The sequence below is a fragment of the Apiospora marii genome, assembly GCF_038362585.1.
Source record: "Apiospora marii strain CBS 49790 chromosome Unknown utg000003l_segment0_segment0, whole genome shotgun sequence".
Lineage (NCBI taxonomy): Eukaryota > Fungi > Ascomycota > Sordariomycetes > Amphisphaeriales > Apiosporaceae > Apiospora > Apiospora marii.
The window spans coordinates 7,225,066-7,252,283 of NW_027117374.1; the positions used below are offsets into that span (position 1 = coordinate 7,225,066).

The 27,218-nt window shown below is 51.4% G+C and overlaps 6 protein-coding genes across 6 annotated transcripts; 1 reads left to right on the forward strand and 5 right to left on the reverse strand.

Annotated features, from left to right (window-relative positions):
- Window positions 1-2,031, reverse strand: PG985_005754 (UbiD family decarboxylase; the record flags this gene model as incomplete). Its single annotated transcript, XM_066825523.1, has 1 exon — window positions 1-2,031. One exon carries the CDS (start codon window positions 2,029-2,031, stop codon window positions 1-3), a length of 2,031 nt encoding a protein of 676 aa, XP_066688683.1.
- Window positions 2,032-11,586: 9,555 nt separating this feature from the next.
- On the reverse strand, window positions 11,587-12,027 carry PG985_005755 (uncharacterized protein; the record flags this gene model as incomplete). Its single annotated transcript, XM_066825524.1, has 1 exon — window positions 11,587-12,027. The coding sequence occupies one exon, from the start codon at window positions 12,025-12,027 to the stop codon at window positions 11,587-11,589; it is 441 nt and encodes a 146-aa protein (XP_066688684.1).
- Window positions 12,028-14,283: 2,256 nt separating this feature from the next.
- PG985_005756 (T-complex protein 11) lies at window positions 14,284-16,128 on the reverse strand (the record flags this gene model as incomplete). Its single annotated transcript, XM_066825525.1, has 1 exon — window positions 14,284-16,128. One exon carries the CDS (start codon window positions 16,126-16,128, stop codon window positions 14,284-14,286), a length of 1,845 nt encoding a protein of 614 aa, XP_066688685.1.
- A 2,811-nt stretch (window positions 16,129-18,939) lies between these two features.
- Window positions 18,940-22,525, reverse strand: PG985_005757 (uncharacterized protein; the record flags this gene model as incomplete). Its single annotated transcript, XM_066825526.1, has 2 exons — window positions 18,940-20,857; window positions 20,985-22,525. The coding sequence occupies 2 exons, from the start codon at window positions 22,523-22,525 to the stop codon at window positions 18,940-18,942; spliced, it is 3,459 nt and encodes a 1,152-aa protein (XP_066688686.1).
- Window positions 22,526-23,433: 908 nt separating this feature from the next.
- Window positions 23,434-24,050, forward strand: PG985_005758 (uncharacterized protein; the record flags this gene model as incomplete). Its single annotated transcript, XM_066825527.1, has 2 exons — window positions 23,434-23,974; window positions 24,037-24,050. The coding sequence occupies 2 exons, from the start codon at window positions 23,434-23,436 to the stop codon at window positions 24,048-24,050; spliced, it is 555 nt and encodes a 184-aa protein (XP_066688687.1).
- Window positions 24,051-24,466: 416 nt separating this feature from the next.
- Window positions 24,467-25,876, reverse strand: PG985_005759 (uncharacterized protein; the record flags this gene model as incomplete). Its single annotated transcript, XM_066825528.1, has 2 exons — window positions 24,467-24,950; window positions 25,335-25,876. 2 exons carry the CDS (start codon window positions 25,874-25,876, stop codon window positions 24,467-24,469), a joined length of 1,026 nt encoding a protein of 341 aa, XP_066688688.1.
- Window positions 25,877-27,218: the final 1,342 nt, after the last annotated feature.

The window sequence follows — 27,218 nt, forward strand, 5'->3', positions numbered from 1 at the left end:
TCACCCATCCATCTCGTCCTCTTGAACAAGCCTTCCCAGTATAATGCTCTGAATGAGTGTCTCGTCTGTGAGTATGCTGGTTCCATGCAATGGGTAATTGTAATTTGTGATCGACCTGCTGTTTTCCGCATTGGCGCCTTGGCCTGGTGTATAGATAAAATCAAACGTATGGCCGCTGCCTTCCGTTCCTGTCATGGCCTCTTCAATACTCTTTGCGCCGACTAGAGTTGCCCCTAACATCTGCAGGAGGACGAAATATGGCATATGCTTCCTCTGACTGCCTTTTTGGAGGACGGTAAGAATATACATGTTCCGCAGAAACGCTGGCTTTTCTTCCAAGGTTTCCGGAAGCGCTTTGCTACTGGCTTCGTAGATAGGTATGTTACGAGAGCATATCGCACCACCAAGTACTCTGCTGGAGCCAGCACAAAGCACATATGAAGACCAGTCCACAATCTTTCCTCTAGAAACGCAGGTCGAGATCCACTTCGCAGACAAGCAAGGCAATCCTAATGCAAGGGCCTGCATGTACTTGGCCTTGCGAGAGTGGCTGTCGGCTATCAATGCCGTAAAGCCAGCAGCTTGAAAATCAGGCTTCAAGGCTAGGCTCCTTGCCCCAGTGGATGAAGATGACTTCTGTGGGAAGCCAAGGCAGGCAGGTTCAAACAATTCGTCGAAACCAGTTACAAGTATCTTTCCACTCGCTCGTCGGATGAGGGACTCGGTGGACTCCTTCCTGGCTTCGTCCTGAGAGTTGAAGGATAGAGCAAAGACCATGCCCTTGAAGAGACCTGAAGACGCAGAAACGCCTCCGAGAGGACTTTTGGTAGGTTGGGCCGAGCTCAAACTGCGCGTTCGCTCGTCGGTCATCTCACGGGAAGATGTAGAGCTACGCTGTGTCCTTGTATCAGTTGCCTTTCCCGTGCCGTCACCCGCAGGCAGCAGGTCGTTCCCCAAATTTGCCATCGGGTCTTGATCCTCTAATTGTTGGTGTTTCCTATGCCTTGATGGGGCCCTTATTGACTCGTCGGTCGGGCTTTGTCGTCTGGGTGCCGGCGACGCGCGAGCAGGAGCTGTCCCATAGATCCTCGCGTTGCTCCCGCTACTATCCTCCGTGCTAGGAAGTGCGACAGGAGTTCCTGTTGGTGGATCCGTATGACTGGAAGTATTGTGGACATCGGTTTGGAGCGTCTGACCTTCGTCCGCTGATCGGCCATTAGTATTCCCACTTTCGCTCTTGCTCAGGCTGTCCTGAGCAATCCCAGACGCCCCTATCTTCTTGTCATTGACCCCAGCTTTGGCATAGGCTTGCTCTTGGAGATTACTTCCACAATTTTGTATGCTGGCCTTTGCGCAATTGGCCGGTGACTTAGTAGACTTTTGGCTTCTGACAGTGGGCCGAGGAAGTCTGATGCGTCGCAATGATGCAGCGGCTTGTTGTTGTCTGCGCTTTGCTAGACGACGATACCGGAAGGCGTTTATCCAGTCTGAGTCTGAATCCGAGTCCTGGGCTACATTCTCTACAACGCTTGCCCGGGGATCATGAGCAGCTTCGGCAGAGTGTATGCTTCGTGAGTGGCAACGCTTGGTAGCTGGCTTTGGGGATACGAGCGACCTTTCAGACCTATCGTTCGGTTGCGATTGTACCACAGAAAGCATAGAATCTTCGTGACCATTCTCCAAAGCACGTCGTGTCTCGATAGCTTCGTCCACATCGTCCGAAGAAGTACGAACCCTATCATGCAACTGGAATGGTTCTAGGTTGAAGCTAACAGCTCCTGTCTCGCCTTGGCCGAAACTTCCGTCATCGGGCTCGATACTAGTGCAAGAGGTTTGCGACTCGTATTGCTTCCGGATGTCTTTCTCTGGGGATCTTTTCGGAAGTTTCTCCAACTGCGCAATCAGTCGTTTAGTTCCTTCCTCATCAATCCCAATAATTCCACACTTGGGGATGGGCAGGACAAAGCTTACACCATAGGTTTTGTGATATTGATGAAATATCGGTTGACTGTCCTGTGTTCCTATCTCCATGTTGGCCGTGCTTTCCAGTTCGTTATTACTGAACGCGTGTGGGGGCGTTACCAGTACACTCAACCCGGAAAGATTGACGAAAGCTTCGAGATGCCGTATTTATATCGGACTAGACCTAAGGAACACGCTGACAGCTAGCTTGGTTTAGGCATGTTGGTCATGATTCTGGGGAGGCAAATTGATACTTGATACATTGGTAGATAAGAAATCGTATCTGCCTTGCTGTGGCCGTGGCGACTCTGGTAGATCCAATCGCACCAGGCCAGCATAACGAATGCTTGGTGCTTCCTTGCCAATCATCCTCTACCTATGTTTGCTGTGACCGCTGTTGTGGAGCAAAGGGGACCAACACCTGAATAACAGTTTCTGGAACATAATAGCAGTCAGCATAACGAGTCAGGTACATGAGCCGAATAGTAGAGAGAATTACCGATGCTGACGCCTATGTGGTTGCGGTGACGCAGGTCGTTCTCCTTCCGTGTGTTTCTGCTGAATATTAGACATGCTTCCAGAGTGGTTTTGGTTGGCATGATTCCCTGCGCGGGGAAGCAAGAATCAATAACAACTGATTTCGATGGCGAGGAACTGGTTAAAGGAGCACTGTACCCGATCAAGCACCGGGGCCTCTCGTACACTTTATGAAGTTCTCGGTAGCACGGTCGATCCCAGCTTCAATATTGACCGAGCTACTACCGTTAGGATGGGCATAAGAGACGTAGTAGTCACCACACTGCTTTACTGTAGTATACGATAGCAACAAAACTGCATAGCCTATGTGTATGTGGCAGAACGGCGGCCAAATATGGAACGTGTCAGTGGAAAGACTCGTTACTGTTTGTACCTGTGAGCAATACTTGCCGTTTCACGTATTACACCTGCAGCTCATCTGAGGCCAGAGCATTTCTGGTAATGGCTGCGACGCTCTTTCAGGGCCGGCCCTAGTACATCAGCAGCTCATCTGAGGGACGCTTTTTCAGGGTCGCCCCTAGTGAGCCATGTACGCTTTTCTCCCTGAGCCGCTTTCACGTAAGATCCGTATAGCTTCCTTCTGTGCCCTGTAGATGCCATGAAGGCTCTGCAAAGTAGCAGTCACGTACCCCTGTGGCGGACCCATGCCGCCGCCAAAATCGCTCGAGCTCGTTCGCAAGTGAATATCTGCCTGTGTGGCAGGTTCAGGGCTCTGATCATCGGTAATCAACACTGCACTACTGGTTCGTACCTACCCATCATGCGAATCTAGACTCTCGATCAGGAAGTGCTTCTTCATAGTCGGTTCAAAGTTACCTCTCTAGCTCTACGTTGTTAAGCTGCGGTAGGGCAGATGTAGACCCCAGAGTAGAGAGCTGCTGATGGCGCCGCCAGTCCAAATGAGCAAAGCCAGCAAACTTAGAGCGAATGGGGACCCTAAGCAGACGCCGATATAGTTGTGTCCATTACTGGGCGTGGCGCACTTGCTGCACACGAGAGGCACTCTGGAGTCCCTCCAATTCCTACCGAGTAGTATGCAGAAATGATACTGGGAGGCCAAATTACCATTCTGGTCCGCTCGACCGTTGTCTCTCGTTGTACTCTTTTCGAAGTGCGCCGATCCCGAATGGAGCCTGAATCATCCAGCAGCGTATTCTCCTTTCGCTGCATTCATCGAGAGCTCGAAGATCCTCGCGCGCTGTTTCCGGTCTTGACTTCATAGTTGCCTGCAGACCTGTTGGCCCTACTGTTGGAGTGCAGGTCGGAAGAGTAGCAATGGCGCACTGGCGCAGCCAGCGGGCCAGGCCTAGAACCCACCGTTGTTAGCGTAGAGCTGGTTCGCGACCCCGCGTCATTTTAGGACCAACTGCCCAATCCTCCTGAACTGTACAATAACTTCTCCTCAAGACACGCTGAAGAGAAGCTGGCTCGAGATTCCTCTCGTCAATATGGGTTCAGAATCGGACCAGCAGCTCCCCTGGCGAGGTTCGCCCAACTCGAGCTCATCATGTTATCAACGTTTCGCGCCCGCAAACCAGCACTTGCTATATCTACCGTTACGCGGGACGCTATTGTAGCTTAATGGACACTCCAGGAATACGGAAACTACCAAAGAGTGGGAAGGGGACGTAGGTTTCGCTAGTGACCGTACATGATATTACAAAATAGAGCCATGGAACCCATATCCATCGAGGCCCCATAGAGCGCGTCTGGTTCCGTACGCGCTCGGGGCAAACGAGCAATAATGGCCGACATCCGGAACGAGACAGCCATGGATGTACTTAAGGACCGCTGACGCGCAGTACCATCATTCCTCGGGGTCTGGTCAAGATGAGATTGTCCATCCCCGTCTTGCTCGCTCCCATTGTGGGTGTGTTAGGCTTGGAAGTCTCACCTGGGGAAATTGTCAAGTTCGAGTTCCAGGTGGGAACGCTCAAAGCCATAGGCTCCCTAGAGTTCGAACCTGATTACTGCCCCCACACACAAAGCTCGCCGCAACAAACGACGACAACCACTGAGAGTTCCTTGGATGCCCCGGCAACCAACGCCAACACGGGTGAGGCTCAACGTATCACGAGAACTGTAATACAAACTGTGTTTGTCACCATCACGGATTCCACCCCCAACCCAACTACAGTCCTGCACTTTGGCTCGGCCCGGACTGCAAGCGCCAATTGGACAGGTAGCGCAAATGGGACAACCCGCACTATGGGTATCATTGGTACGATGATCAGTCTCATGCCAACTAACAGCACGTTCGCCAATGTCTCTTTTATTCGCTCGCCGACCCCTACGGCGGGTCTAACGGTCACTTCAGATGGAAATACTCTAAGTCAGCCAGTCTGGTACTGTTTTACGATGTTGATAATTGCAAGCCGTGTCATAGGTATCTAGATAGTCCATAGTAGCATACATGGGAGAACCCGCACTATGATTAGGTCTAACGACCAATGCGATCCTATCCCTGAGCCTTTCCAAGCGGAAGTAGGGGTTTGAGTTGCCATATTGTATTATGAACTCACGTCAACTGTGAATGAACCCGACAAGTCTTAATGTGCGATTTGGATACTAATCGGATCGTAAACACTGGTGAAAATTTGTACCGTATATGTATGTAGAACCGCCTCGTTATATATTGGTTGCCATGTTCCGGTTACGGCGTCACAGCAAATGAGTACGTATCTGCAACTATCAGCCCAGCGATCAATTTACCCAAGGATCATAGTCGAAGACATCTCTGTTTTGCGACAAAACACCAACTCCCTCTGATCTATCTAAACGTCTAGTCTAACTGGCCTCTGCCTGTGTTACTACTCCGGTTATGGGGTACTAGGCTCCCGTCGGTTGGCGCAGGCGCAAGTTTCCGATATTGGATCAGTTCCTCAGTTTCGCAATATAGTTTGACTAGGTATTCCATAGCTGGAGCGTTCTTGAGGAACTTGGCCACTTGAGTACCTGCACTAATTAGCTGCAGGACATTCCTGTCGTCTTTTAGCGGCCGGGATTGGTGCTTTGCAGCATGGCGCATCTCCAGAGAGTTTTCTAAGATGGTAACCAGCTGCTTAATTTGCCCACCATAAATGACACGGCTCGGAATCCTCCTCTTGGTTGCCAGGCTCTTAAGCAAGGCCACCCACTCCGTCCATTCCCGATCACTTGGTCCTTCGACCGGCCGCTTATCCTGGGTAAGAGGGACCGGAAATTGGTATTTTGCCACGAAGTCAAAAGCACATTGAGAGAGCCGGTCGTTGACTTGATTCAACACGTCATCTTGTTCCTGCGCCAGTAAGTTGGTGGGTAAATACGGCAGCTCTTTGTCGAGCGAGTTGATATACTCCTGGGTCGGCCGTGGGAGAAACTGGCGTGGTCCGTCAAACCCGCCTCGTAGGATTCGATTTGCATTGCTTCTGTTGCCTCTCGCCATTGTGTTGCTACCCCTGTCACCGCCGCGGTATTCGATTGAGCCAAGGGCTATATTCGGCTGCCTATTCGATCCATAGGGCGTTGGTGTTGCCGTGGGGTAGACGTTGTTGCAGATGCCTCTGGTGCCCAAGAATGAACTACTTCTTCTCATCAGTTCTCGTCACAGCTCGCCAAAGGGCCAATACCATCCTTACTGAGAGACATCATCAGTTCCATCGGTGAAAGCCATAGCCCTTGGGAGGGGTCGTCGTTGTTGTTCAAGAATGACTGGTGTGGTGTACGTATAGCCCCATAAAAGGTTCGATATGGTCAAGTCGGGGGCACATGAGTCACTTCCAATTGCCTGGAATTGACTGCCATTTGTGGCTGCAAAAATGAAATAAGGGCGATGGGAAAACAGTATCGAGAGTAGTACTATAGCCTTATATAGGTGGACAGCAGCCCATTGTGCAGGCAACCGCAGTCCCTGCAGTTGTTTTAACGTAGGCCTAAGATATGATGACGGGGCAAATGGATTGACCCACAGCACTCCAACAGGGCACCGATGCTACACCGAAGGCTATAGGGTGCTGGCGCTGCCGTCGGGCGAAGGCCACAAGGCTAAAATGGCAAACGACCTGGCGTTTCCGGCTACCGACTGCTGCGATTGAAGAAATCGGTGTCCCAAATTATGCGTAATGCGAAAGACCGTACAGTCAGTGACGGAAAATCTTGTGTAAGAAATAGACTTTTGTAATGCTTCTTATCGGGCCTACATCTTATCATGAGTCAAATCACGTCTAGCCTGTTGCTTCCCGCATCGAATATGTTCGTCTTGGCTTCTTGGACCGACAATCCCACGAAGCGAGACTCCTCGTCAGTGAAGAGATAACCTCGGCTTCCTGCATGTCATTGAGCATGGCAATACTTTCTAAGTCTTGTTGTAGTAGTAGCGTGGACGAGGAATGCTACCTACGCACTGCCAGAACGCCATGGCTTCGTGTGACAGCGTTGGGAGTCGGCCGTGTACGGTCACGGCCTCACAAACACTACCAAATCCTACGAGCCAACTCGTATTCAACATAGTAGCCTCCTCTTCGGATGGTCCAGGCGTGCATGACAGATAGGCAGCCTCAGATGCGCCCTATCTCCCCTTGCATTTCGACCACATAGGAGATGAACGGCACTGATCTGTCAGCCGCAACTGTACCGATTTAGATTAGAGGCTGGCAATGCGGTACCTAGTCATGGCATGCCATCCATTGCACGACACAAGATATCGAGGGAGACTCCTTGCGAGAAAGATTATGGATGGTTGTACCGAGAAACAGGCTTTCAAGTCGACCAACAGGAAGCTGCCTCTAAGTCGGATGTGAATTTCCGCAGTCCTCGACAGCACTCGATGATCGATCTGCCCGGCACAACTACAACACGTACATCCCTTTATTAGACAGGATCCGGCTTTCCCCCTTTTCGTCACTTTTCGCAATCACAAGCCCTCCATGACGATGTGCAGCGCCAAAAACATCACCATCGACACTACTAACGAAGCACACGGCCTATCCATCATGGCCTTGCCGCAGAAAAACGATCGAGCCCATCAACTAAAGGCAGATTATCATTCCTCCTGCTTCGACTTTTCCTATCATGGTCTATCACTCGAGCTTGAACAGCTAGGCAGTAAAGGTATCATGTCTATTATCCCGCCGCGAACAGAGACCTCGAGTCGATCCTTGATCCCGACCTCCAGGAACGGTTGCTCCGTGAATGAAGGGTTTGCACACACGAAGTGGCGTGCGTTGGTCTGCCTGAGGCCCCAGGATAGCCGACTTTACCAAAGGCAGCTGGATTAATAGACTCTACTGGTTATCGATTGGTATCCCTTCGCGTAATTTCATTCAACCTTGGAGGGGCAGTGTCACATCGAGCCAGGATCAAGCTAGCCATTTTCGACATAACATACACCTAATAACCATGCGGCGGTGGTAGGGTCGCGCCAATTCGGCCCTCCCTCAGCCAACATACATCCGTTTGCTGCAGTGACATTCTCCGAGAGTGGCCGATGAGGTAGTACGTACCGGGCGAGAAAGACCACCGTGCCGCCAGCAACGAACTACATCATCCCTGAAACTAGTATTACAGCCACGCGATGAGCAATATCCACAGCAGCTAAGGTCGGCATTGGGGTCGGAGCTGGGGTCGGGGCCTGGCGCTGGTTACCCTGGACGTATTGTTGATCTTCAGGTGGCATAAGAATAAAGTCAATTCCAGACGGGTGAGTCTACTGAGGTAGATACCTTCTGTCATTAGGGTACATGACTAGGTTGTGCCAGGGGTATAACCGTACCGTATGCGGTAGTGGAAGTTTGTACCGTATCTGCGTAGAACCGCCTTGTTATGTACATATCGGCTACCCTGTTTCGGTTATGGCGTAAGAGCAGATTGTGACTAGCCGTAGATACGGTCTATTATTAATACATGCTCTCTTCGGTGTCTTGATGCGAGCCAGATGAGCAGGCGTTGCTACTGTTACGAACAGGCTAACAGGCTGCCCTGAAGCGAGGACGTGGCGCTATCGTAACCTCGCCAAAGCTCTCCAACTATCAAGCCAAATCCTCGTATCATGCCGTGTGATATGCCTGCCAAGTTACCAGCCGGGTTGTGCGTCCAACTTTATGCAGAGTACCAGTCGAATTGCATTCCCGGTTCAACCACACCATTTTGGCGCACCCGTCGTGATCTACATCCGGTCCCGTTAGCATCTTCTCGGAGCATCTACTCAGAGCAACTAGCCCTATTAAATAAAAAAGGATATTGGGGAGGGATCTGTAAGGTGACATCTACCTTCACGAGCAAGGTGTCAGGGTCGTGTACGATAGATTGAATAGATACTCATAGGGGTATAGGTGCCCATTCACTGGAGCCTGGGCGACTCTGAGCGACCCATGGAGTATTTGCATAAATATTGCATATGACAGCTACTACATGTAAGCTAGTGTAAAGGGAGAAGGATGAAGACGTGATCCTATCTATATATTCTTACCTTTGCTCTACACCCCTAGAAGCATCCACGTTCTTTGTTCAAGTCAACAAACTGTGGATTATTAGTACTGGATTTATTCGAGTACTACAAATGGCTAACAACCTGGTGTATGTAATGGTCCTCTGCCTTTACAAGGTCCCTAATTTTGTTTTGACTTGTCATACCACGTCAGTGCTTATCGAACAGTACTAACCTGGAGATTAGGGATCCTCCCCAGGGAGCTCGGGACTATATAGAGTACTCCACAGAGAATGGTCGAGCCTATAGTACAAAAGGGAATTACCTATTTCCGATCGACGAGGGGGAGCAAGATAGGCTGGATCGTTTCCACAGCTTCTTCGTCCAAATCCGCCAGGCGATGGGTTCTCTCCGCGGCTTGTATGCACGACCTATAGAGAACAACGCAGTGCTGAGAGTTCTCGATCTCGGCTGTGGTACAGGAATTTGGTGTAACGAAATGGCCGAGTACTGATCATAACACTCACTTGGAATGGGCATTCTTGACTGACTGATACATATAGTCTCTATCCATCTGCAAAGGTCATCGGATTGGATACATGTTTAAGAATGCAGCCCAACTGTATGATAACAGCAGATTTTGAGAGCTTTGAGGATGCTAATAAAAGCATAGAATCCCCCCGGGCTTCAGTTTTCAAGGACAGGATATCACCGGCCCCAATTGGGACCTTGAAAAGGATTCCATGGATTTGATCCATATGCAGCTTCTGGGAGGCTGCGTTGCGAACTGGACGACCCTCTACCAAACCGTTTTCAAGTCAGTTACCACGTATTTTGTCAGATCTACGAAATAAAAGGCTGATTCTGTAACAAAGCCACCTGAAGCCCGGCTTGGGAGTTTTCGAACATATTGAGATCGATTTTCGTCCATTCAGCAAAGATGGCAGCTTGCCACAGGATGCAGAGATCTATCGCTGGACGGACCAGCTGTATGAAGCTTTTGACACACACGGGAAGCCTCTGTGGCCTAGGGAGGACCTTGCCTCCACTCTCGAGGAGCTTGGGTTTGTAGAGGTGGAGCATCAATAACAAGAGATCCCATTTCACCCTTGGCCTGAGAGCGAGGACCAACAGGATATTGGACGGTGGTTCAATTTAGGGATGCAACCAGCGATTTCGTCCATGTCAAGAGCGCCATTGATGCGTTACGGCAATTGGAGATTGGAAGATTTGGTACTGTTTGAGAACAGAGTGCGACTCGGGATCTGCACTCATTCGAAAAGGTTTTCATGCACCATGTGAGTAATACAGTGCCCAATATGTAGCAGACAGCCTCTCTTTAATGGCAAGCAAGATATATTAATTACTTCTAAAGGCACGTTTGGCATGCGAGAAAACCATAATGGGTGGAATCATAGCTGTTTGAAGATGAAACTGGGATGAATTGAACGTTCCTCTAAGTTAGTTATAATGAGTTAATATAGGCTAAGGCACTTCGTCCAGAACTTCGCCTCTGTCCATAATTGTAAGTGATAGGTCAGTACTTCCCACCTGGGAATTCCAATTCCGTGCCTGACAGCCCAGCCGACCAATCGTGTTGGGCTGGCATCCATGCTTTGCTGCTTCATTACAACACCGCACTTGGCCACATAAATATCAGTTGTGGGGTCGAGGATCTCTCAGTGAGTTGCATATTCCACTACCCTTCGTCCGCATTGCTTTCCTCCACCTGTGATCTCTATTCTTCCATCCATGCCGCCATGCTTCCATCGCAGCGATACGGTGCGCAGTGTCCGCGCCAGCCACGGCAGGCCTGACCCCCAGCAGGCCACGCCACCACCGCGCATGCATATGCACCCGTACCTGCGTCTGCGCCCAAGACTGTCGCTCCTTCGGCAACGCAGCTCCAGCCTCCGAACCAACAACCACTGTCCTTTCCAGACGTTCCGACAACGGAGACAATAATGATTCACTTCCTCGCCAGGATAAGGCGTCATCCTATGGCGATCAGGAAACATCACCCATCTCTGACGATAGGCTCGCTGGGATAGGGGGAACGGAGGCAACCCAGAACCAATGCCATGAAAATGACAATAACAGTGGCAACGGTATGAAGATCGAAACTCCTTTTGTCCATCAAGCAGGGGTGAGCTTTGATTCTATGAGTACGAGAAGCTCACTGATGTGCATGTGGGCAAGAAAGGAACGCTGGCAACTGTCAAGGTTCACTGGAGACCTTTGAGTGTCTCGCTACAAGACCTGTCACGAACCGCTCTACCAGAGGTCCGTGAAACCTTTCTCAGGATGTATTCAGAGAAAGAGTGGGATGGCCAGATGGAACTTCTCCAAGGCTCAAGCAGGCCGTCGAAAAGGCGAAGATTAGGGCTAGCTAGATCTTCTTCTGCTGCTGATTTTATTCGTATCATAAGCTCGGCCCTCGTGTTTATGTCAACCATCAGTCGGGAAGCGGCGCCCAAGAGGCAGTGATCCTCTCCTATATAGGCAGCATGGAAAGCGAGTGATGCGTAGTAGAAATAGAATAGACATCATCCAGTAGCTTAGTCAAAGTTTAAGCTGGGACTGATCGTGCTGAGAACCGGTCATTGGCGTATATCAATACGAACAAGTCGCTAAGGGGTCTGTGACTGGTGGTTATCGTAATTAACGGCTTGTATGTGTTTCGTCTACTCCACGATGCTATCCCGTCGCTTTGGGCTTCGACCCCGACCGGACTTCCCGCGCCCCCCCACCCTTCTCCTTTCCGTGTATAATCGTCCACTCCGCGTTCGGAGCTTCAGATTCCACTCCTTGAGTAGCTCCGCCATGTCCACCAGATTGCTATCGGGCTCGAAGGTCGGCTCCCACTGGACCCTATAGTGAGTCGCACCGTCCAAAACTTCTTCTCCGATGATGGTACCCAGCCACTGATCACACCGTTGCAGCACCACATGGCTTTCCAAGACAGAATCACGGTTGGGAGCAACCAAATCGTTCATCTCGTCCCGCCACGTCTGTAGCAGTGTTGTGCTTACTTCCGTTTCAGGCATAAGAGTGGGTTTCCAGCTGATCAAATAGTACGTCTTCTCGCCGACGACTTCCTCGTCCAGGATTCCTGCGCCTCCCATTCCTCGGGAAGCCGGAAGTTGGTTTCCCGTGTCTTTGACATAGTTGAGCTAGTATCTTGGGAGTATAATGGGTTATGTCTTTCCGTAGGGGTGGGCATTGGCAAGTTCAGTGAACGGCGTGACATGGAAGATTGCATAGAGCCCATGTGGGACTTGTTCGTTACGGTGAGTTAATATATATTTCATAGAGTAGGTGTGGAGGGGTAGCTGAGATGTAGATATCTACAGGTGATTGCTTATGTAGTCTGGGTGTCCCACACTCAATGGGCCGGAATTCATGGTTCAGTGTATGGCAGACAATAAGATATAATATTCATCCACTGACAACAAAACGACATCCGATAGTGGAGATGGGCAGATACGGACAGCCTATGCACCAGGCTTGGCTCATGTTCAGCTCGTGGAAAACTCCAGAACTGGCTTAGTACGGCTCTTCCGCTGCGACCGTGGGACCAAGTCATGATGACCTTCTGGCGCAACAAAATCCATGGCGCGTGTCGTGTTCCGATTTTCGCTCGAATCGCTTCTGACGCCACCCCGTGCCGTTACAGAACGGCTCCATTAACAAATCCTCATGATAGGGCCAAAGGTGGCAGTTTACCGCATCTAGGCGTGAATTGGCAAATCCTCTATATTTCAGGGAAGCGATGTGCGCGATACGCAGCCCACGGCGCCAGACATTAAAGCGACAAACCTACTACTCCTGTCGAATGGAACTTAGGAAACAATTGCCTTACGGATGAAGCCGGAGGGCGGTACCGTTGCCCTGGTCCAAGAAGAGTTGGGCTTCAGAGTTGTGTAAAGGGGCGTAGCAAGGCAGACACCATGGACTGGTACTGCGCCGGTTTTCGTTGTCTATAAAAGGGAGAGTTTCTCTTGATCAGTGTTCAGTCATGGCATACCTCCTTTAATCATACCACTCGTATACTAGCGTTTTGCATCCGTCTATCAATTTTGTACAACGCCTGGCGTAACGGTGCGGATACACGGACGACCTCTTGCCTTCTTTGCCGCTTTCCATTTCCTTCTGGCCAAGCTACTCCCGCAATGGGCGCTTTGGACGTTCTTCCAATTTCGGCGGCGCTCTCCCTGATCTTCATCATAGGGGGTACTAATATCGCCCTGTAATCGTATTTTGCCTGGTTCACGAATATTCCCCTTCGCTCTTTCTTTGAGAGCCACAACATGCCCACTGATGCCAAGCATACCCGGCTCGTCGTGGCGCTCTGCTGTCTGGGCGCAATCCTCTCTGGCTTGCTGGTTTTGGCATCCTACAGCGTCCTCTATTTCGCTATGGAAAGCAACAGCGACACCCTGATTTATATCGCCATTGGATGCTCGGTTATAGAAGCTATCTAAATTGTCGTCGTCGTCACCTTGACCGGCTTCATGGCAAAGTACTGCTGGGATTGGTGGCATTGGCTCGCTGGTAGCGGGGAGGACTACCTTGCTAGGAACTGTAAGGCTTTCGTAATTCTGCTCATCATACAGCTGTGTTTCTTGGCTCTTTATTACATATCCTTCCGAAAAAGGCGCGAAGTTCGCCGGAAATAACGGCCTTTGCTCAATGCTCTTCCAGAGGAGAATGCTCAGGGCACAGCAGTGTGGGAAAGCAGAGATAAAGGACGAACTGAAGACAGAGGACAGGTCTGGCCATGATCAGGGCGGGCAAGTCGAGATAGAGCAACTCGTGGTGGATGCCATGGAAACGGAGGGCAAACGGAATGTAGTCACGTCTTCATCCCAGTCTCCAGTGAATGGGAACCTAGTCACCAATCGGAAAGCAGTGCTTGGGAGGCAGTGATAGTCTCATACTAATTGTATAATATAAACAATATGAGCCGTGGAGCTGAGCTGTAAACTGGGATCGGTGACGTGCTGCTCGATCCCTAGCTTACTCTACGTTTGCCGTATCGGTGAATGGAAGGAATAATCTTGATAATAGTGATCACAGTTTAATGCATTGTAGCGAGGTATGCTCCGACTTTTTTTGCCTTGCGGCTCAAAGCCTACGTACCACCAACGTATGGAGGCAGCTCCCCTATCTTACGGCCATCTTACTGCATCTCAGGCATCTTGTGCTTAGAACAAAAGGAAAAGTTACAGGAACGGTGTCTGAAGAGAATCGCCAGAAAGCGGCTAACATCTGGATAATCACAGGTATCTATTCAGCTAGGTCACTAGCGAGGTGTTTTGAATTCGCTTCGGTGGCTGATTAAATCGTCGAATGCCGTCGTAGACGAAGCTGTGCACGCCTCAGATACCCACCGCGTGGCTTAACTCCATGCCATTGTCACCGCCATTGTCACCGCCAAGATAGATCAGCGGCGACCACACTCTCCAATGAAGAAGGCCAAGATGCGCCAGCCTGGCGGCTATGTCTTCTATTCCTCTTTTCGCGCGGGCTTCTTGGGTTGAGATACCTATTGCATTACTGGACATAGGATGAGCGTTTGGCCCGCCCCATGGCCCATAGTTACGGCGACCTACGGCTGCCGAGAAGAGGCCGAGACTGCCAAGGGGTTTGAGCGTCCTGACACATTCTTGAAGCTCCGCGATGAGACGGATCCAGAAGTGCGATTCAACCTCTTGGAAGAGCTGCGAATGGGGCTGGTAGAGATGTTGGCCAAGCTCTTCCTCGACTTGACGAAGCGCCTCTGTAGGCGCATTCTTGAAGCGGAAGATCTCAACTGCGAAAGAATCCCTCATCAGCTTCCTTTCGCTCGCAGTCCCGGCACTAGCTGGGGCTGTCGACAGGAGGTCCGTGAGGGCGATGTAGAGGTTATATTTGCTCCTTTCCGTGTCTTGCGCACCTAAGATATCTTGGCGTAACATATGGTTTGATGAGCGGCAAGGCGACCTTATCGTCTCTGGTGCCGCCACGGAGAGTGAACCCGATGAACTCGTAATGGAGCCGAAACCAGTAGCTTGCCCGTGGCTCCTGGCGTAGGTGGAGCCAGGAGTGGCTGGACTCGATGTGATTAAGGTTGGGGTAGGGACAGAGGTAGGGATGAGGGTACTTGCTCCTCTCGAATCTCGGTACATACTCTCGAGCTTGCTGAACAGGCGCATGCATATTTCCAGGTGGATGCCATTGAGTACGTCGCTACGCAGCTTTGTTATTTGCTTCTCGTCAAATGCGAACGTATTTGGGAGTTGCTGGGAGCTGGAAGGAAGGATCAACCTGGATAAAGCCTCGAAAAACACTGCCATGACGCCGAAAGCAGACGCGGATCCGGGACTGAGGCCAACATCCCTGATGGCTGTGACATACCATTGGCTTCCTGGATGAGGGTCGAGCCTGCCGCTCTGGATCTTCTTACAGAAGAAGCGCTTTTCGAAATTTACAGTGTCCTCGATCAGAGTGGGTTTCCAACAGCGAATAAAATGGTTTGCAAGGTCGAGCTTCATCCCTTCCAGTAGGTTCAAGAGACTACGCAGTCCCTGAATCAAATCTCCCATGTCGTTCCTTCGGTTACCGTTTGCCAGCTTGTTGTACATTTCGTCCACCAGCTTATCCCTCCCAGGAGCACAGTAGGTTTTGAGCAGGCTGGAAAGCCAGGACGCTAATTTCTCCAGGTCGGTGGTCCCTTTGTAGAACTGCTGCATGATCAGCTCCACATTGAACCCCTCATCAATGTATACTCGATCCTGAGAGGAGACAAGAGTGTGAAGGATCTCCTTCACTTCCTTCAACAAGATTGGAAGACACCAGTCGCGGTCCATTCCGAGGCATTGCTGGGATGATACCGGAGCTGTAACGAACTCGTGCAATTGGTCACGAAGATTTGCCCAAAATTCATCCGCCTTGGCCTGCTTCTTCCTGCCCTTCTCGCCATCCCAGTTGGGTCGGAATTGCAGGTCCCGGTCGAAATTAAGGTCATGGCGTAGTCTATGATTGTTGGGATGTTGTCGATGTCCAACTCGCTCAATTTGGCTTTCGTTACCGGCGGACTTGCATTGTGCGATCTGTACAAGTCTGTCAATGGGTTCCCTGAAGCCATTCCAGGGTGGTGGTTGTTCTGGCAAGACTGGCTCAGCTTCTCTGCTTCCAGACACGATGGCTCTGCTCTCGCTCCAGATCCCAGATCTCACGTGCATCTAGACTAGATTGCGGGCGTTGTCGTCGTTTGTTTCCTCCCATCCTGTTACCACTAACTTGGTCACTTGCTTCGCTGAGCTTTGTGGGCAACAGATAATCAAAAGAATAAATAAAAATAATTAACCAGCCTCAGAGTCTAAAGGTGAAGTTTGCGGAAAAAGTTTTCTGGAAGTTGACCTAGGCAAAATTCGCAAGGATAACAAGCAATCAAAGTTCAGCCAGAAAAGTACTAGAATAAAGTAAAGCCAGGTAGTCTCTACCAAGCGAAAGTGGCGTATATTTATTTCCCAACACGCCCAGCCCCTATTATTTGCCACCGTAGGCTACATGGGCCGAGCAGGTGAGAAGCACCAGCTGCCATGTCCAAAAAAGCCCTTACCATGCAGGAAGGTGTCAGGTAGGCTTCGACAGCTCAGGGTTGATACCTGCGCGTGAGTTGGTAGCCCGCCCCACATGACACAGCCGCGTTTTCCTGTGGACCACCCCCTTAACCTGCTCCCACCTCCCTCCAAGCTTCATGCGCTTCAGGCACGTGGGCCGAGCGACAATAACTTCCATGCAAGCGTCACGGTCAACATAATCACCTTCAGTACAGGTAGTAAGTCTTGATTTTCAAAAATCTATCAACAATTTTACGGCTGGTCGTACGGTTTCCCATACTACATGACACGTCCCGTGCTAGCTTGTCGAGATCTTCAAGTGCTGCAATGATCATGCGCATCTCTGCCATCTGTCCTCTCCATGCAGGGTCTGGCTCGCCTCTCGCTTGCCATTACTTCCCTCATAGCTTTTGTCACACCTCAGCGGTTACAACTTGATGCTTTTACTAGTGGGTTGATGAAGACGTCGAAGTCGTGGCTAAAAGCACCCTGTTATCTAACTCAGCCCCCATGCATCGAGCGAGCGGGTAAAAGGCAACGTACTCTGCACTGCCTGCTCATTGGTGAAGAGCGATCGGGTTAGATGGATGGGTGAATTATTATTGCATACAACGCAAACCCTTCCCTGCCTAGCTTCGTACGAATAACGTTGCCTTACCTAGTTGCCACTTCCAGGGACATGGGGGGAGGGTAGCTGGTTCGTTCGAATCTATTTCTTGAGCTGGCAGTCCAATGAAATAAAGGTGCTACTTGGGATGCTGAACGACGGCAGTCAGGCATGTCACGAAAGTCAGCATGGACATATCAAAAGTGAAGAGAGGCTCAATTGATGAGATCAGTACAATCCGATGTGGCCTACCTAGTTTTGCATCGACAATGACATGCTTGTATGCATGGAGCCACTTTCGATAGGGATGATGACCTCCTCCTTGAGCGCTATAAACCGGGAGTCACAGCTAGATACTTTACAACGGTTTAGATTGGCAGGTGTAATATAGTATTCTGATCCAATAACGATCGATCCGGCAACCCTTAATCACCATTATTCGGTCCATAATGCCATACCCCTGTAGGTGGTGGCGTAGGCCGACTGACAGCATCTGGTGCTTCCCGAGGCACTCCACTGGGTCCGCCCTGGATACCGGCTGGATTATGATCTTGATGCGCTGGGTGCATTCTGGGCGGCGGCGGCCAATGAACAGAGAAGTGAGGAGAGGTACAGTCGCTAGCGAAACCTACGTCCTCTTTCCACTCTTTGATAGTTCTCGTTCTGGACCCACTTTGCAGGGGTAGCTGTTGACACCATGTACCCCGCCATGCTCCCAGGTACAGAGCCAATCTCTGCCTTTGCTACTCCTTCACTTGTACATCCATGAATCGATTGCTATACTTACTCTTGGGTCACTTATGTTCAACGAGAGCTAGAGCTAGAAACTGTTGGCAGTCGTATGCATTCATTATGGCACTACAATTGTTACTGTAAGCGTCTACAAACAGATGTTTGACAGAATCCGGTCAACGTCGTTTTCGGCGATGAGTTATTATAGTAACGCTGACCAGTTTCTGTCAAAACATCTGATTGTAGACGCTTACAAGAACGATTGCAGCGCCGAATAGAGCTTATACCACCTGTCAGCAGCTTCTCTCGTCGAGGATAAATCGCTTCAAGAGTACCGTAATCGGTTTGTGGATGTACATGGGAAAGAGACGGAAAGGCAGAAATTGGCTCTGTACTTGCGAGCATGGCGGGGTACATGGTGTCAACAGCTACCCCTGCAAAGTGGGTCCAGAACGAGAACTATCAAAGAGTGAAGAGAGGACGTAGGTTTCGCTAGTGACTGTACAGAAGGTAACGAAATCGGCTTCCTCGCTGGGGGGCCGAGAAATTCATCTCCGCTTGGACCACTTTCTATTTTGGGAAAGGTGCACAGTGACGCTTACCCGCTGACCAGATGCCTGGTTTTGTACTCTACCAAGGCTTGGCATGTACCTGTCATCCCATGTAGGCTCTTAGGTAATCAATCACGAGGACAGTTGACCCTAATAGCGCGGGGTTGCGAACCAGCTCCACGCTGCTTTCTACATAACCACATGAAGGCATTACCTCAAAAGCATACCTACATAACCCCTTTTCGAGGAATGTTCCGGCATCCCAAATTGAGCACCATGAAAAAGCTGGCATGGCCCTTTTCAATTCTATCCATTGATCGAGGGCTGGCGCCACTAGATAGATTTAGCATATACATATCCCTCCTGCTTTACGGTGGCAACAAATATTACTCATTTCAGACCTGTCTAGAATCTTCCTGGTCTCCAACGAAGGCGAAACGGTCTATAAATTGACGACGCTCCCTGGAACCCTCCATTTTCAAAGATTTTAGAAAAGAGTAGATAAAGAGCAGGAGCTCTAGGCTGGAAATTGCACAAGACTCACTGCTTTCCGACCCCTTCCATGTCACATTCTATGAAAAACACCCTCCCCGAAGCACAGCCAACCACAATCAAAGAGCCGGCAACAGCGGATCTTACTGGCCGGAAATCAGGCGGTAACCACAAGAGATGATTCCCATGCCAAGTTATCCAGCTGCGATCCTCGCTGATACCATAGCCAAGGCATGAAACCTCGCGCTGTGGAGTTGATAATTGACTAGGTTGGGTACCAATAGCAGTAGCTCCAACGTCAGTAAGAAGATGTGAAGAATCCTTGCTAAATGATAATGTAGAGGAAATAGTGCCTATGTGGGTGGTTTGCAGCTCTTGGCCCGTCGCCGCGTCCCAGACCTTGACCGTCCGGTCGTCCGACGCCGACGCTACCAGCTTGCTGTCGGGCGAGAACGCCACCGAGTTGACCGACTTGCTGTGGCCCTTGAGCGTCTGCTTCTCTGCGCCCGTCGCCGCGTCCCAGACCTTGACCGTGTGGTCGGCCGACGCCGACGCCACCAGCTTGCTGTCGGGCGAGAACGCCACCGAGCTGACGTAGGCGCTGTGGCCCTCGAGCGTCTGCTTCTCTGCGCCCGTCTGCGCGTCCCAGACCTTGACCGTCCGGTCGTGCGACGCCGACGCCACCAGCTTGCTGTCGGGCGAGAACGCCACCGAGCGGACCGCAGCGCTGTGGCCCTTGAGCGTCTGCTTTTCTGCGCCCGTCTGCGCGTCCCAGACCTTGACCGTGTGGTCGGCCGACGCCGACGCCACCAGCTTGCTGTCGGGCGAGAACGCCACCGAGCTGACGTAGGCGCTGTGGCCCTCGAGCGTCTGCTTCTCTGCGCCCGTCGCCGCGTCCCAGACCTTGACCGTGTGGTCGTGCGACGCCGACGCCACCAGCTTGCTGTCGGGCGAGAACGCCACCGAGTGGACCCAAGCGCTGTGGCCCTTGAGCGTCTGCTTCTCTTCGCCCGTCGCCGCGTCCCAGACCTTGACCGTCCGGTCGGTCGACGCCGACGCCACCAGCTTGCTGTCGGGCGAGAACGCCACCGAGCGGACCCAATCGCTGTGGCCCTTGAGCGTCTGCTTCTCTTGGCCCGTCGCCGCGTCCCAGACCTTGACCGTGTGGTCGTGCGACGCCGACGCCACCAGCTTGCTGTCGGGCGAGAACGCCACCGAGTGGACCGACTTGCTGTGGCCCTTGAGCGTCTGCTTCTCTTGGCCCGTCGCCGCGTCCCAGACCTTGACCGTGTGGTCGTCCGACGCCGACGCTACCAGCTTGCTGTCGGGCGAGAACGCCACCGAGTGGACCGACTTGCTGTGGCCCTTGAGCGTCTGCTTCTCTTGGCCCGTCGCCGCGTCCCAGACCTTGACCGTGTGGTCGGCCGACGCCGACGCCACCAGCTTGCTGTCGGGCGAGAACGCCACCGAGTGGACCGACTTGCTGTGGCCCTTGAGCGTCTGCTTCTCTTGGCCCGTCGCCGCGTCCCAGACCTTGACCGTGTGGTCGTCCGACGCCGACGCCACCAGCTTGCTGTCGGGCGAGAACGCCACCGAGTTGACCGACTTGCTGTGGCCCGTGAGCGTCTGCTTCTCTGCGCCCGTCGCCGCGTCCCAGACCTTGACCGTGTGGTCGGCCGACGCCGACGCCACCAGCTTGCTGTCGGGCGAGAACGCCACCGAGCTGACCGACTTGCTGTGGCCCTCGAGCGTCTGGCGGCAATTATTCCACTTGTCGTCTACTACTGGCTGGCGCAAGATCCATTGTGGTATAAGACCTTGAAATGTAGCGCGGATTACGCTCCGTTTCGGGGCGAAGAGGAGGCCAGATGAATAGACTTGAAGAGGGGCAACCTGAATAGTAGCAACGTTGGCCAGAATAAAGCGGTTCGCGTCGCTAAGGAAGTCGATTAGTGGTTTACTGGTACTGGGCTTAACAGTTGGTTAGTAACTTAACGGAACGGGTCCGGGGGTAGCGTACTGTAAGACTACTCAATGTGGTCAAAACCCGCAAGCTTTCTGAAGCTCTGTTCATTAGACTAAGCGCTTCTAACCAATGTAGGAGATGGCTTTTCAAGAAGTTGTACACCTCCCAATCGTCGGTGATCATTGTACCTGACTGCTCCAAGTGGTATACCCAGTAGCGGCAGGCATATTGTATTTCTGGCTGCAGGCGCTCGTTGATTCGCTGTGAATCGATCTCAGAGAGTGTCGTCCCTGGGGCTTGGACTTGGCAGATATCCGTCCGCAGCGAGCTATTCATGACTCGCAGACATTCCGTGGCTAGCTGACGATGGACCTCTTTCTCATCAATCCAGAACTGGTTGCTCTCTCGCTTCTCCGGGTCGAGAAGGAAGTCGCGGAAGGATAGATGCAGCAACCGGATCGGTTGTTCAGATGAATCGGGGATACTGAGAACGGAGTGAAGTAGGGCCAGGCTTTCTAGCACGTCATCCAAAGCTGTGTTGAGTATCCGTGACAGAGCCGACGCAGAAAGGGGATTGGCGAGCACTACTATTGAACCGATAATAGTACGGAATTGTCCCAGGCTTTCTTCTCGCTCTCGCACCGTACGACCAATAAGCAGCTGTTCTAGAACTGGCATATAGGTAGCATCAAGTTTGGATTCTTGACTCTTGGTTCGTTGTTCTAGAACTCTGCAGAGTTTCTTTTGCGGGTTGGCACCTTTGCGGTCATCGACAAAGCGACAAACGGTCGCGGCGAAGATGAACAATGGCACCGCCATCTTAGCCAAAGTCCGCAAATCACCCTCGCTTGGCCATGTAGCGGGCAAGTGTCGCTCATCTGGCTCGAGCGCATTGTACTCCCGCCTCACCCGTGTGAGCTCACTCTTGAGGAAAGCGCGTATATCACGTTCAATGACAGGTTCAGCGACCTCGTGAAGGACAAGATCTTGGTATGCCCCTTTAATCGCAGTAAAGCCAAGGCGGATAGGAAGCTCGGGTCTGCTGGTAAGAAAGATCTTGAGCCGGGGCGATTGTATGCTTTTGGAACCCGAGAATAAGTGTATAAGGCGTTTGACATCTTCCTCGTGCTCGCACTCATCCAAGGCATCGATAACAAGCAGAAGAGCGCGGTCCTTGTAAGCAGCTCCTGAAAGTTTCGATAGCGGTTGAAATATGAGCTTCTCGATTTGTTCTCGCATCGCTTTTCCGAAAATCGCAGGGTCGGAATCGATAGCAGCTTGGATGTGCGGTATAACAGCCGGTTCATGTGAGCCTAGCTGCGCTGCGAGGGTAGAGAAGAACTTGGACACGCCGCCCCGATCTCCTTCGCCCCGTTTAAAGAAGAAGCTAGCACCGATGAACCCGCCCTCGGAGGCACTCTGCGCTAAGGTACGCGAGATGGTGGATTTACCCGTTCCAGCCATGCCGCTGAGCCAGAACATCGCTTCGGCGTTCGGATCTTGAATCCATTGATCAATCTCGCGCAGGAGCTCGACTCGAGTGTCTCGGAGGCAGGTCGGATTATGTTCTTCGGCGTGGGAGTCGAAGGAGGCTCCTTGTGCGATTGGGAGTTTGTCGAGCACAAGCCTTTGATCGATGTCGAGGAGAACGGTCCTATAGATGTACATTGTAAGCAGTCGAAAGGATACTTAGATTCAAAGATGCGACTTACGTTTGATCAACCTGCAAGGCCGCGAATACCATGGCCGAACATCGTTGGAAATTATCAACTTTCTTCTGAACATCCTCACTCCTAAAAGGCCATTTTAGAGCGCGAAGGCCGAATCGACTCATCGCTTTCCTGCTCTTCCCGGGACTAAGGTCCTCTTCCAGCTTTTGAAGTTCTCCTTGTCCATCCTGTAATGCGGTGTGTAGATTCTGGGATGTGCGGAGCTTTGTTCCTTGTGGGCCGTCTAAGATTTTGCGGACGCTCTCGGTGACAGCCTTCAGGTTCATCACTTCCGTATTGATTCGTCCGATATCGTCTTTCGCGTTCGAAACATCTTTCCCGTACCGCGCACAAAGCTTGGTGATCTTTGCTGCTAACTCGATAACGGCAAGAGCGCTGGCTGCGGTGCCGAGTACTTCAGCCATCGAGTCTTGGGTGGAGTTTCGTTTCGCGTCGGCTGGAACTGGGAAATGGTCGAAAAGAAGAATTGTCGAGGCTACAAAGGCTGAGCCGTCCCTGCTGAGCAGGAGTCCAGCACAAGGCACGCATTGCGGCCATTGCCGAAGTAGATGCGTTGAGGCTGAACCAGTCACGGGATCTGCACGCCGTGCCAATCAAGTCGTTTTTCCTGTGTCTCAAGCTGGGTGCGTATGGCGTTGTCATGGTAGGTGCACATGGAGGTTTGCATGTCCGGGCGACAGTTTCTAGTTAGCGGACTCTTCAGAAAGATATTGGAGGTTGTCGCTAATGGCGGGGCTGTTGGGCGGTAGGTGGCCTAAGCGGGCCTATTGTCCTTTGGAAACACCCAGAACAAAGACACCCGCCGCCATCCACTCATCCGCCATTATCTGCAATCAAGCAACAACAATGGCCCCAAACCTGGCAGAGGCCACACACGAACGTGCCCAGGGCATGATGGAGAGCAATCAATTCGCTGATAAACAGATTGCAGTAGCTGTTGAGTGCAGCACCCGTTCCATTCGTACGATCCGAGCGAATTTACGATGTTTTGGCACCACCAGAGCGCCTCGAAACGTCGTCGGACGACCTCGAACCATCACGCCGCCGATGCTTGACGCTCTATGCGATCGTTTGATCGAGAGGCCCGAGATGTACCAGGACGAGTTGGTCGCATTTCTCGCGGCTGAGTTCGATGTCAAAGTGACGAGAATGAGCGTGAGCAGAGCCCTCGCGTCCATCGGATGGTCTAAGAAAACTACCCGACGCGTCGCCGAAGAACGGAATGCCGACCTACGCGACTTTTATAGCCATGCCCTGTCCGAGTTCCGCTCTTACCACCTAGTGTACATTGACGAATCGGGCTGTGACAAGCGTGCCGGCTTTCGACGAACCGGATGGTCTCCTCGAGGCGTAGCGCCCGTACAAACAGCACGGTTCCACCGTGGTCGTAGATACCAGATCCTGCCGGCTTACACCCAAGATGGTATTATGCTTTCGCGTATCTTCCAGGGATTCACGGATAGTGAGGCGTTCGAAGACTTTATCCAAGAGCTTCTGCCTTTGTGTGGGAGATGGCCGGAGCCGAAGTCTGTTCTTATTATGGATAATGCACCGTTTCATCAGCCTGACAGAATCCAACAGCTCTGTGATGATGCCGGAGTCAAGCTTCTGTTCCTGCCGCCGTACTCACCCGACTTGAATCCGATTGAAGAGTTCTTTGCCGAACTCAAGGCTTTTATTAAACGGTACGGTCACCTGTACAAATCGCAGCAGGATTTTGCTGTCTTTCTAGAATGGTGTGTAGACATCGTAGGATCAAGACGGTCAAGTGCAGAGGGACATTTTCGGCACGCAGGACTGTCTATTGAAGAACCATATAAGCTGGGAATTATAATAGACGGAAATGGAAACAACCCTTTCACTCATCGCTCATCATTCGTTACTCATCATTTGACAGACTAGCCCAGCTTTTAACATCGCGAACGAAGCGTCTGGCGATACCAAGCTTCACACCCTTGTCTAGCAGGAACTGGTAATCCTGATCCTCGTGCAACTGCTCAAGGTCGAAACCTTCAGCTAGAGTTAAATCTCGAGCCTTCCGGAACTCGAACTTCAGTACTACATCGTCCACTTTCGTGCACTGCCATTCGCAATATCTCTTAACCGCTCGATCTCTTAAACCGCAGATAGTAATAGGGCTAGAACAGGCAACTGGATGCTCCTCTGAGGCTTGTTCATTCGACTGGCCAGGTAAGACATTGGTGATCTGGATAGACGGAAGATTTCGGGGAGAGGCATCGCGCTTGCGCTTCTGTTTGCGCTCTGTATCCTGCTGTTCTTCGGCATAGAGCTGGGTACGAAGGAAATCAGGCATATCGTCGTAACAATTGATAGGGTAACCTTCTTCGATGTGCCGAATCAGGCTTCGGAAGTGATAAGTACGTAATCGATAGTGTTTGCTATTTGTACTATCACGCCAGCAATATAGTCCGAGGTGGCACGGCGGCCCTGGGCATCGCATACGCTCGTAGAGTTCGTTCCAGGTAGTTTACTGGCCCGTCGTTACTTCAGCGTGTAGCTGCGTTATTCGTCGGGCAAGCATTGTTTAGGTGGCAGAAAATCTCTCCCGAGTAGTGGCCCCCGTCGATGCATCACCAGGTCTGTCGGTATCCACGTAGGTAAAGGCGATCGCGAGTCGTAGTGGCTTCCCTTCTCGAAAGAGAGGCGCCTAGGTTCGAAGCTGCTTCTCGATAAGCCTCTAGTCAATATTAAACCCACTGAAATATTTAACGAGATCGCGTGCGGACCGATCTCGCACGGAGACTGTAATAATAGTATTATTAATTTGTACCAAGTCTTTAGTTCTTCGGAGCTTCGTCTTGACCAATCTCTCCAGCTTTGGTTGCAAGAATTTGAGCCAGTAGGCGCCCGGCGCCAGCACAAGGTCGGGCTCTGTGTCCTTCAGAAGGACTCTGTTGTTATATATCACCTTAAACTCAATCGAATAGTGGATGCAGCGAGGAGGTTCATTATTGTAGGCTTCGTCCTCTTTCCAGTCAGCAAGCTGCAGCAAGGGAAGCGTTGCTCGCTCGATGCTCAACTGCCTGCGATTAGCGCACTGAAGTGATTCTTCTGACGCGAAACCCTCAGAAGGCGCAAGCGACGCTCGCCAGCTCTGCTGAGTATTCACTAAAGCCTGAGGAGATAGACTAGGAAAGCCAAAAGCAGCATCACGATCGTCATCAAACGAATCGTAGGGATACGAATCAAACTCATCCATTTTCGCGGCTATGCACCAGGCAAGACAGCGCCAGTCTTGACGAAGACGGTGGCGAGCAGGGAGGTCCATTGTCGGACTCGAACGAAATGAGTCACAGATGGCCCCAAAAGCATCAAACCGCCAAATATGGCGGACGTCAGGAACTGCATCCAGTATTGGACTTGGATTGTATTGTTGTTGGTTTGGAGCAGACAGAAGAGCCAGGGACGATGTTGAATGCTAAGCTACATTCGGCTTTGGCCCTGTGCTACGCTGCCATTTGGCAGGCAGCCGCCAGCACTTGTTCTCACTTATTCGGCGGTCGCATCGCCGAGGGATCTCCAATAACCAGGAGCTTCTCTCTTGCATGAAATCGTAGAGTAGAAGAGGTATTGCATAGACATGATTTTGTAGGATTTCTTGAATAGCAGGATCGATGACACGCTGGAACCTTGTTTACCACCGTAAGCCCGGTATGCAGCACCATCATTATTGATAGCGGGTCTGCTTATCGTCTGTTGTTTGTTGGAGCCGCATCTGGATTACTTGAAGTGGGGTGCATAATTGGATGACAGGTCCAGTACTTATTGATATACCTGCGGAGACAGTTGGTGAGCTAAGATCCCGCACTGTGCGCCTTCCTAAAGCGGAAAGTGGTCTGAGCGGAGAACTCGTTTCGTTGTCATCGAAGAGGAAGCCGATTTCGTTACCTGCTGTATCTCCCAACACAAGGTCATTTCTGCTTTCACAGTGGCACACCGTACATGGTACTCAAGAGAGTGCAGATGGAAAAGCAGTAGTTAGTACAGTAAGTAACGCCAATTGCGTTGGACCATCCATGGACTTTCGGGTTCTATACTACGCGGGATCAAAACAGCTGGTGGCTGAAGCCTCATTGTCTTCGGGTCAAAGCTACTACCAGTGGCACTGTGTTCCGTTACAGCTCTTCAGAGCCGCTTCGCCTCCATATAGATCCTGACTCATATTCACATTGGCTTTACTAGAGACGCCCTCATCGACGGATGGCGCCCTTCTGCCTGCCAACAGAGAAGAACTCTTATTCCACTTCACCTCATGCGCCTGTAGCTTCAGAAGGGACGCAGCCCTCAGGTTCTCGCGTAATGCCCACAAAACTCCAATTGTTTCCCATGTGCTGTTCCATCGCTAGAGCCCGAGGCAATATCGGTCCGCTATCGTCTACCGTGAAATTCATTCTGCGCACAAAATTGCGCTAGGTCACATCATATAGACCAGAACCAATGGTTTGTAAGATGATTTGACAGCTTTCGCTGTGGCCGACTTCGGTTCCATCTCGTTGACCGTGAGTCGGGGACATAGCAATCACCAAATCCATAAAAGAAATAGAACAAAGGCTTATAGTTTAGTATCAACCCGAATTTTTTACTGTCAATATGGTTTTGTTTTTGTCATT